Consider the following 11,875-nt stretch of genomic DNA (forward strand, 5'->3'; position numbering starts at 1 on the left):
TCGTCGGGGTCCGGGACCGAGGCCCCTTCCCCCGAGAGGGCCCCACCGGGAGCCGTAGCTGAGGCGATCCGCGAGAAGGGCCCGACGCACGTCCAGGGTCACCACCGCGCCCACCGCACCGACACCCCGCCTCGTCCGCCTTCGCCGCGGCCGGCGTCACGCGCAGCAGGTAAGCAGCTTACCTGCCCGCCACCCCCGTGGCCGGGGGCTCGTAACAGGGGTCACTCCGCGCGCTGCGCCCGCGCAGCTTACCTGCCCGCCACCCCTGTTGCCGGGGGCGCGTAACAGGGGTCACTCCGCGCGCAGTGCGCTCACGAAAGGGGTGGGGCTCACCCTGGTTGATATAGAGAGCAGGACGGTGGCCATGGAAGTCGGAACCCGCTAAGGAGTGTGTAACAACCCACCTGCCGAATCAACTAGCCCTGAAAATGGATGGCGCTGGAGCGTCGGGCCCATATACCCGGCCGTCGCCGGCAGCGAGACGCGCTTGGAGGTGCGCTCAGCGCGGCTCCCATATGATTGCGCACTGGTGTGCGTCTGGGTCGTGACAGCGTGGCACGCGAATGTCTGTGCTGCATTGGATCAGTCTCCTTTCTTTAACAGGCAAAAGCTTTATAACCTCACTAATGCCTTGCATCGTCTATATTAGATATATAACAACGGGCGGGTGCGGGCGGGTGCAGTTCTGATCAAACGTTACATCGGGTGGATGGCGGATGGTTGACGACTTTCTGACGCGGTTGCGGATGAAATAAATTGCCTATCCGCGCATCTCTAGTAGGTACACAGAACATCAGAGGGTCAAATGTGCGAGAAAATGAGAGCCGACAGTGTTGACAAACAATGTTGCAACCTTGTGTGGGAACTGCAGGTGCAGAAACACAGAAGAAGAATCCCTGTGGGATGCAGAAACTGGCAGAGAAATTTTCCATGCAACGTTCATATTGTTGTTACTCAGCCAGCGTTTGTGGGTCTGATGGACCCGTTGCATTTTGTGGCTTTTAATGCCTCACAATCAAACACTTTTATGTTAAAATACTGAACAGATGTTTATTGGGATAAGGTAAACATCTGTTCACAAGGGTTGAATTGCAAGCATGTATTCGACAGGATTACTTTATACTTTTAAATGTGTTTTCATTCATACAATTAACCTTTTATTTTGACAGACAAGCACTGCCCAGCACTTAGTATTAAGAATACAATTGCCCTTAAGTTTAGTTTAGAGCAGTGGTCCTCGAACTTTTTTTAATTTATTTTTTACCAAGTACCAATTCAGGAAACAGTTGGCTCTCCAAGTTCCACGAGAATGACTAACATTAAACTGCAGTAGCGTAATAGGCCTAAGTATTCATAAAAAAACAAGGCCGATCTTTTATTAAAAAAGTATATTTAATATGTTGTGCCTATTGTTCACAATCCTTGTGAGAGACAAGAAGACAAAAGTGTATTTTCATTTCAATTTGTAAAAATCAGCTCGTTCTACAAAACCCAAAACCAGTGAAGTTGGCACGTTGTGTATATCGTAAATAAAAACTTAAGAACTAGGACGTATTAGAAGTTGCTATGAAGTGGAAAAGAAAGGATTAAATAAGCTTTGCTTCTTCCTACTCATTTTGGAACATGTTGTAATGAGAAATTAAAACATTTGTAAAGCGTAATGTATCATATTGAAATCAACAAAACTGAAAGTGGATCCATCACCCCGTTATGTTTGTTTGATAGTACTGTTTAGTCCTTTTATATTGTTTTCAAAGTGTACGAACTTTTACTAAAATACCGACTTTTGTCGAGGCTGGAATTAGGGCTGGGCGATATATTGAATGTACTCGATATATCGCGGGTTTGTCTCTGTGCGATATAGATAATGACTATATCGTGATATCGGAGTATACGTTCTCACGCAGTTGCTTTCAGCTGCGGACATTACACTACAGGCTTTTCTCACTCTTTCTTGTCTCTCCTTCTCATAGAGACATAAAACAAGCGCAACGTCATACGCTCTCGCGGAGCAGAGAGGTAGCAGCATAGGTAACGTTAGCTGTGATGCTAGCAGACTGGTGCGAGTGGTAATACGAGAGAAAGAAGGCGCAAATCTGGTAACAAATGAAGGAAGAATTAATTCCAAGAAATCGTCTGGCAGTGGGTTGGCTTCAAGCGGGAAGATGTCGAACATCCATCCATCTTCTTCCGCTTATCCGAGGTCGGGTCGCGGGGGCAGCAGCCTAAGCAGGGAAGCCCAGACTTCCTTCTCCCCAGCCACTTCGTCCAGCTCCTCCTGTGGGCGTTCCCAGGCCAGCCGGGAGACATAGTCTTCCCAACGTGTCCTGGGTCTTCCCCGTGGCCTCCTACCGGTCGGACGTGCCCTAAACACCTCCCTAGGGAGGCGTTCGGGTGGCATCCTGACCAGATGCCTGAACCACCTCATCTGGCTCCTCTCCATGTGGAGGAGCAGCGGCTTTACTTTGAGCTCCCCCCGGATGACAGAGCTTCTCACCCTATCTCTAAGGGAGAGACCCGCCACCCGGCGGAGGAAACTCATTTCGGCCGCTTGTACCCGTGATCTTGTCCTTTCGGTCATAACCCAAAGCTCATGACCATAGTTGAGGATGGGAACGTAGATCGACCGGTAAATTGAGAGCTTTGCCTTTCGGCTCCGCTCCTTCTTCACCACAACGGATCGATACAGCGTCCGCATTACTGAAGACGCCGCACCGATCCGCCTGTCGATCTCACGATCCACTCTTCCCTCACTCGTGAACAAGACTCCGAGGTACTTGAACTCCTCCACTTGGGGCAAGATCTCCTCCCCAACCCGGAGATGGCACTCCACCCTTTTCCGGGCGAGAACCATGGACTCGGACTTGGAGGTGCTGATTCTCATCCCAGTCGCTTCACACTCAGCTGCGAACCGATCCAGTGAGAGCTGAAGATCCTGACCAGATGAAGCCATCAGGACCACATCATCTGCAAAAAGCAGAGACCTAATCCTGTAACCACCAAACCAGATCCCCTCAACGCCTTGACTGCGCCTAGAAATTCTGTCCATAAAAGTTATGAACAGAATCGGTGACAAAGGGCAGCCTTGGCGGAGTCCAACCCTCACTGGAAACGTGTCCGACTTACTGCCGGCAATGCGGACCAAGCTCTGACACTGATCATACAGGGAGCGGACCGCCACAATCAGACAGTCCGATACCCCATACTCTCTGAGCACTCCCCACAGGACTTCCCGAGACACGGTCGAATGACTTCTCCAAGTCCACAAAACACATGTAGACTGGTTGGGCAAACTCCCATGCACCCTCAACGACCCTGCCGAGAGTATAGAGCGGGTCCACAGTTCCACGACCAGGACGAAAACCACACTGTTCCTCCTGAATCCGATGTCGAACAGACAACCGTAATATGTCAAGTATGCGGCAAAAAGTAGCATTACTGCTAATTTGTAGCATCATTTGAAAAGTCACCCGCTAGAGAATGAAGAGTGCTTGAAACTCCGCATGTCAACATCTCCGTTCGGTGCCACACCAACAAAATGCCCAAGCAACAATTTCCACATCAACACCGTATGAAAAAAATAGCCAACAACAGAAGGAGATAACGTCCGCAGGAACCTACCACATAGCGAAAGACATACACTATTTGATTTCCTATTATGCAGCTCATTTTTATTTGACACTTATTGAACTATCTTGTATGACATCATGCACAAAAGTGCACTTTATTTGTTTTAAACTATTGTAGTGGCGTTCTGTACAAAAAGTGCACTTTAATTTAATGTTTTTTTTGTCATGACTTGGTCCATGGGTTTAGTTTTTCCAGAAGGCAATGGAAAATGTTTATTACTATAAAAAAAAATACAAACGAAAATCGCGCACAGAGGCGGAGAACAAACTATGAAACCAAAAGACTATAGCATTAATAAACAAAATTTTTTTTTACTTGGCTTGGACTAAAGTAGCAGCATGAAAGATGGACATGAAAAACAAGTGTCAGGAATATGCAGAGCACAAATGTGGGATGTCGCCAGGAAGACAAACTGAAAACAATGAACTTAAATACAGACATGATTAACGAAAACAGGTGCGTGACGTGACAGGTGAAAACTAATGGGTTGCTATGGTGACAAACAAGAGTGCACAATGAGTCCAAACGTGGAACAGGTGAAACTAATGGGTAACCATGGAAACAAGACAAGGGAGTGAAAAGCCAGAAACTAAAGAGTCCAATAACTAAACAAAACAAAACATGACTAATACAAAACATGGTCACACAGACATGACTGTTTTGATATGTCAGCTTAGTGACATCATGCACAAAAGTGCACTAATAACTTGTTATAAAATGTCTCTGACAATCTTGCACTTTGTTTTGGAAATGACATGAATGTTTGTGCCACTGCTTAATAACTGTTTAATAAATACACTTTTGGTCAATTGACTTAGTTGTGAAAGTTTAAAAGTAGCATATATTAATGCAGTATGAAGAAGAATGTTTTAATGTAGACACATAGAATCATCATACTGCTGTGATTATATGCATCAAGTGTTCATTCAAGGCTAAGGCAATATATGGAGGTATATATCATGTATCGTGACATGGCCTAAAAATATGGAGATATTAATAAAAGGCCATATCGCCCAGCCCTAGCTGGAACACATTATTCAGTTCCAATTGTCCCACAAATAAAATTGCAACCACAGTGGATGTGGGAGAAATTAACTTCCGCAGCCTGACTCAGCAAATACAATAACAACGACTACGTTTGTAGGATTTGGCAAGTCCCCATTACCTTGCTGCGTTTTAGCAGTAATGTCATCCGACCTGCAGGTTATGTCTTGTGGTCCACGGTATGACACACGTGATCAGACCGAGTACACACTTACCACAACATACCGAAGGGCAGAGTGCTCAGAGTACTTTCCCCTGAACCAGTGCTTCTCAGACTGTGGTACGTACCTAGTACTACATGGGCTGCAGCTAGAAGTATGCCAAAGATTTGATTCATTAACTAAAGGGGAACTGCACTTTTTTTTTTTTTGCCTATAGTTCCCAATCATTATGACACAAAAGATACAAGAACACAAAAGTAATTTTAATTTTTTGTATTTTTTTTTAGGATTTTAAAGATGATTGGTGTTGCCCTGTCGCATTGTGTTGTGCATTACAAACTCAAAACTCAAAAACTCTAGCTTATCTCTTGCCGTAGTCAGCTTACAATAACAATGTCGCTAATGCTTGGATATTACACAGGTTACGGAATGTAGATGAAGTATCGTTGAATTTTTGAATGATTTAGAGATATAATTGATTGATCCCAATTAGGGATGTCCCGATCCGATATTTGGATCGGATCGGCCGCCGATATTTGCCAAAAAATGCGTATCGGCAAGGCATGGGAAAATGCCGATCCAGATCCAGTTAAAAAAAAAACTCTGCTCCGTGTTTTCCAACGCACCGATTTAAATAATACATTCCACTTTTCTGCTGCTCCCTAATTTCCGTTCCGCATTTTCCAGCACACCTTCAACACATCCACAGGTCTGTGGATTCTCACGCAGTTGCTTTTAGCTGCTGGCATTACACGACAGGCTCTTCTCACTCTTTTCTGTGTCTCCCTCTCACAGACAGCGAGCGCACCTTCTTACACACGTCACATACTGTCACGACATACGTCACATACCGTCACGTCATACATCACATACGTATACGCCCTCCCCGAGCAGAGAGGTAGCAGCATGGCTAACGTTAGCTGTGATGCTAGCGCAGCCAACGTTCCCTCTAAGGTGCGCGCCTGTGCGCATAACAATTATATGCCACGCACAAAATCAAATAAAAAAATAAGCGCATAATAATAATTTTCGACACACGGACACGACAGAGAAACAGTTTTCGTCATCATTGTTCAAATATTGTAACGTCTGTCGAGACGCTTATCTCCATTCGGTGCCACACGCCCACACCATCAAAATGCCGAGGCAAAAATTTCCACATCAACACCGTATGAAAAAATTAGTGATTTTTTTTAGTTGTGATTTCCTTCTCTGCATGAAAGTTTAAAAGTAGCATATATTAATGCAGTATGAAGAAGAATGTTTTAATGTAGACATGCAAGCCTTGAAAGAACATTTTGAAAATCAAGACTACATTTCCTGCAAATGGTTGCATTTCTACCCTATATTTTAACTTTAGATTTATTCTCATATCAAACTCTTTTGGCTGTCTTTTTGACACTTACATCCGGCGCCCCCCTCCACACCCTGGATTATAAATAATGTAAATAATTCAATGTGATTATCTTGTGTGATGACTGTATTATGATGATAGTATATATCTGATAGTATATATCTGTATCATGAATCAATTTAAGTGGACCCCGACTTAAACAAGTTGAAAAACTTATTGGGGTGTTACCATTTAGTGGTCAATTGTACGGAATATGTACTTCACTGTGCAACCTACTAATAAAAGTCTCAATCAATCAATCAAAACACATAGAATCATCATACTGCTGTGATTATATGCATCAAGTGTTCATTCAAGGCCAAGGCAAAATATCGAGATATATGTCGTGTATCGCAATATGGCCTTAAAATATCGCAATATTAAAAAAAGGCCATATCGCCCAGCCCTAGTTCAATGATGCCATTTCTGTTATGTATAATTTTGTTATTTTGTGTTTATCCTTGAATAAACAGGACAGTTTCTTGTTACCAACCATTGTGTATTATTCAAACTCCCCTAATTCAGCTGGCTAGTTGTTATCAAGAGTACTAAAACCCTTTTCAACATGATTCTGACAACTAAGTAGGCTAAATAACTTTAAACTTTAATACATGCTCGGATAGGCTAGTATCGGTCAGTATCGGTATCGGTCAGTATCGGTATCAGATCGGAAGTGCAAAAACAATATAAGTATCGGATCAGAAGTGCAAAATCCTGGATCGGGACATCCCTAAATACATATAGCTGCAATGCTAGTCATCTACAAACCCCAAATCCAGTGAAGTTGGCACGTTGTGTAAATGGTAAATAAAAAGAGAATACAATGATTTGCAAATCCTTTTCAACTTATATTCAATTGAATAGACTGCAAAGACAAGATACTTAACGTTCGAACCGGAAAACTTAATTTTTTTTGCAAATATTATGTCATTTGGAATTTCAAAAAAGCTGGCACTGTCAGGTTTGTCACTGACAGTTCAGTTAGGTTTTGGTTTTTCCTGTCTTTGTTTCCTGTCAGCGCTCTTATTTTGGTTATTTCCTGATTAACTCCCTGAGTGCTTTGTCCCCTCAGCTGTGGCTGATTGGCACCTGGCCACACCTGGTGTCAATCAGCCAGCTGCTATTTGAACCTGCCTTCCTCTCCAGTCAGTGCTGGATTATTGTCACTACTACCTTGTCGTTGTAGCTCTGTCTACTTTTGTTCACTCTGCTCATGTCATAGTTCCTTCGTGTCACAGTAAGTGATTTTGTTTCTTGTCGACAGTTAGCCTTTGTGCTATTTTAGTTCATAGCCAAGTTTGTTCTTCGCCTTGTGCGCGCCTTTTGTTTGTACCCTTTTGTTTGTTTTTTTGCTATAGTGTTAAATTAAATCATGTTTTCCTGGACAAAGCCTGCCATCTCTGCATCTTGGGGTTCGTCACCAACATACTCTGACAGGCACAAGTGGAAAAAAATACTGATTAAGTTGAGGAATGCTCATCAAACACTTATTTGGAACATCCCACAGGTGAACAGGCTAATTGGGAACAGGTGGGTGCCATGATTGGGTATAAAAGCAGATTCCATGAAATGCTCAGTCATTCACCAACAAGGATGGGGCGAGGGTCACCACTTTGTGAACAAATGCGTGAGCAAATTGTCCAACAGTTTAAGAAAAACATTTCTCAACGAGCTACTGCAGGGATTTCTGTCATGATCCTCGGTCCGGATCATGTTTTTGTTATGTTCTGTTAGTTTTAGACTCCGTAGTTCCTGTTTTTGTCCACCCTTGTTTGTTTTAGTTACCATGGTTACTTATGATTTTCACCTGCCTCTGTTGTTCGGGACACTCACCTGTTTGTAACCAAGAGACACTATTGATCTGCCTTTGTTGATCACTCGTCCTGGCTTCTTTGTTTGCTTCATGCTACTGATACGTGGGTATGCCTGTCTCTAATCCTTGCTAAGTGCTAAACTAGCATCCAGTGCGATCGGCACTTTTTTTCCTCGTCTGTTTTTTCCTGTTTTTTGGTGCTTCGTTGTTTTCACAAGATTAAAAATGTTCCTACCTACAAGTCCTGTCCAGAGTAATCTGTTTGCATCCCGGGGGAACCAACCTCGCAGCAAGCTGCGTAAACCCAGCCGTAACAATTTCACCATCTACGGTCCGTAATATCATCAAAAGGTTCAGAGAATCTGGAGAAATCCCTGCACATAAGCGAGGATCTTACGGACCTTCGATCCCTCAGGTGGTACTGCATCAAAAGGCGACATCAGTGCGTAAAGGATATCACCACACGTGCTCAGGAACACTTCAGAAAACCACTGTCGGTAACCACAGTTTGTCGCTACATCTGTAAGTGCAAGTTAAAACTCTACTATGGAAAGCGAAAGCCATTTATCAACAACACCCAGAAACGCCGCCGGCTTTAAAAAAAAAAAAAAAATCCCGCTTTCCCCCAAATTCCCAAATTTTGGGGAAATTCCCCTTTAAATCAATGGGACGTTCTTCAAACTTCTACAACTCCCACATTTTTGTGCTCTACTTTAACAATTCTAAAAAAAAATAATTCCAGGATTTCAGTTCAACTTCTGCATTGGAACATTCACACGCAATTCCTTCAGGAATTGCCTCATCTAGACTAATACTTAGACTTAGACAAACCGCGTGGCGCAGTTTTGAGAATGGCCGTGCCAGCAACCTGAGGGTTCCTGGTTCAATCCCCACCTTCTACCAACCTCGTCACGATCCGTGTGTCCCTGAGCAAGACACTTCACCTTTGCTCCTGAAGGGTGGTGGTTAGGGCCTTGCACGGCAGCTCCCGCCATCAGTGTGTGAATGTGTGTGTGAATGGGTGAATGTGGAAATAGTGTCAAAGCGCTTTGAGTACCTTGAAGGTAGAAAAGCATTTTATGATCCACAAGGGAAATTGTTCCACACAGTAGCTCAGTTACAAAGGATGGAAAGTGTAAGGACGGAAAGGATAATGCAGGTATAAAGTAGACTAAAAATGTACCGTAGTAGCAATATAAAATATAACAAATGTAATATTTACATATTATATATACATGATATATTATATTTTTATAAAATATGTAACATTTACAGTATATGTAACAGCTGCAGCATAAAATAAAAACAAAGAGAGGTAGCTAACATACAAACCCCGTTTCCATATGAGTTGGGAAATTGTGTTAGATGTAAATATAAACGGAATACAATGATTTGCAAATCCTTTTCAACCCATATTCAATTGAATGCACTACAAAGACAAGATATTTGATGTTCAAACTTATAAACTTTATTTTTTTTTTGGCAAATAATAATTAACTTAGAATTTCATGGCTGCAACACGTGCCAAAGTAGTTGGGAAAGGGCATGTTCACCACTGTGTTACATCACCTTTTCTTTTAACAACACTCAATAAACGATTGGGAACTGAGGGAACTAATTGTTGAAGCATTGAAAGTGGAATTCTTTCCCATTCCCGTTTTATGTAGAGCTTCAGAACAGTCCGGGGTCTCCGCTGTCGTATTTTACGCTTCATAATGCGCCACAAATTTTCGATGGGAGACAGGTCTGGACTGCAGGCGGGACAGGAAAGTACCCGCACTCTTTTTTTTTTTTTTACAAAGCCAAGCTGTTGTAACACGTGCTGAATGTGGCTTGGCATTGTCTTGCTGAAATAAGCAGGGGCGTCCATGAAAAAGACGGCGCTTAGATGGCAGCATATGTTGTTCCAAAACCTGTATGTACCTTTCAGCATTCATGGTGCCTTCACAGATGTGTAAGTTACCCATGCCTTGGGCACTAATGCACCCCCATACCATCACAGATGCTGGCTTTTCAACTTTGCGCCTATAACAATCCGGATGGTTCTTTTCCTCTTTGGTCCGGAGGACACGACGTCCACAGTTACCAAAAACAATTTGAAATGTGGACTCGTCAGACCACAGAACACTTTTCCACTTTGTATCACTCCATCTTCGATGAGCTCAGGCCCAGCGAAGCCGCCGGCGTTTCTGGGTGTTGTTGATAAACGGTTTTCGCCTTGCATAGGAGAGTTTTAACTTGCACTTACAGGTGTGGCGACCAACTGTAGTTACTGACAGTGGGTTTCTGAAGTGTTCCTGAGCCCATGTGGTGATATCCTTTACACACTGATTTCACTTGATGATGCAGTACACCCTGAGGGATCGAAGGTCACGGGCTTAGCTGCTTACGTGCAGTTATTTCTCCAGATTCTCTGAACCCTTTGATGATATTACGGACCGTAGATGGTGAAATCCCTAAATTCCTTGCAATAGCTGCTTGAGAAAGGTTTTTCTTAAACTGTTCAAAAATTTGCTGACGCATTTGTTGACAAAGTGGTGACCCTCGCCCCATCCTTGTTTGTGAATGACTGAGCATTTCATGGAATCTACTTTTATACCCAATCATGGCACCCACCTGTTCCCAATTTGCCTGTTCACCTGTGGGATGTTCCAAATAACTGTTGGATGAGCATTCCTCAACTTTATCAGTATTTATTGCCACTTTTCCCAACTTCTTTGTTACGTGCTGCTGGCATCAAATTCTAAAGTTAATGATTATTTGCAAAAAAAAAAGAAAAGTTTATCAGTTTGAACATCAAATATGTTGTCTTTGTAGCATATTCAACTGAATATGGGTTGAAAATGATTTGCAAATCATTGTATTCCGTTTATATTTACATCTAACACAATTTCCCAACTCATATGGAAACGGGGTTTGTAACAAATATAACATATATGGGATATTTACGTACTATATATACAGCATATCCATACATCCATATATGATATATATTAATATATTTGTATATAATATATATATAGTAAATATACATTATAAACAAAGAGAGGTAGCTCACAAAGAAGCGGTCGAGGTAATAATCTGTTTAATAAAATAAAAATAATAATAATTAAATAATTAATAAACTACTTGTATGAATGAAAACACATTTAAAAAGTATAAAGTAATCCCGTCGAATACATGCTTGCAATTTAATAACTCCAATGTTGAATGTTTCTCAAAAGTACACTATTGTGACTATATGCATGCACATTGTGTACATTTAATGAACTGATTTATATTTCCTCTAACATGGCACTGCAATAGTTGAATTACTTAGATTAGATCGATCATGATCGGTTAAATACAGGATTATGTCTTCTTAGTGTAGAAAGTTGTTAACTGCCTTATCGTTCACTTGGGAGTGAAATGTATGCCAAAGGTCATAAATGTAGCAGAACATATTGTACGTAAGTAAGGTCAAGGTGAGGTCTTACCTGGCAAAGGACGGATACATGTCTGAGTGTCAGTAAGAAGGCGTACAAAAAAAGGACGATAAAGAGAAAAGCTAATTTAAAAACATCAACAAATATGTTTTTTGGAAGGATCTTTTTCTTCTTCGTGGATATGGCCGGTTTAACTGCTGCCGCTACTGCCACCTACAGGACAGGAGGACTGCTCAACCGTCATCTTCCCTATAACTACAAGTGCAGTACACGAGTTAGCCGCAAGAGGTCGCCACTTACACACAAATTATATAGTACAGCTCTGTCCATTTTAAAAAAGTCAATTTTAAAAAAGTCCCCAAACTTTTTTTGCACCACGGATCGGTTTCCATCCATCCATCCAGGCCCG

At 42.4% G+C, this 11,875-nt stretch overlaps 1 protein-coding gene across 1 annotated transcript in view; it reads right to left on the reverse strand.

The window, feature by feature from the left end:
* LOC133616365 (biotin-dependent 3-methylcrotonyl-coenzyme A carboxylase beta1 subunit) overlaps positions 1-11,661 on the reverse strand; it is a 41,699-nt gene extending 30,038 nt beyond the window's left edge. Inside the window, exon 1 of the mRNA XM_061975535.2 lies at positions 11,518-11,661. Within this exon, the coding sequence (XP_061831519.1) occupies positions 11,518-11,537 (20 nt within the window). The 5' untranslated portion in view covers positions 11,538-11,661. The remainder of the gene's footprint in view (positions 1-11,517) is intronic.
* Positions 11,662-11,875: the final 214 nt, after the last annotated feature.

Source organism: Nerophis lumbriciformis, linkage group LG14 (genome assembly GCF_033978685.3).
Source record: "Nerophis lumbriciformis linkage group LG14, RoL_Nlum_v2.1, whole genome shotgun sequence".
Classification (NCBI taxonomy): domain Eukaryota; kingdom Metazoa; phylum Chordata; class Actinopteri; order Syngnathiformes; family Syngnathidae; genus Nerophis; species Nerophis lumbriciformis.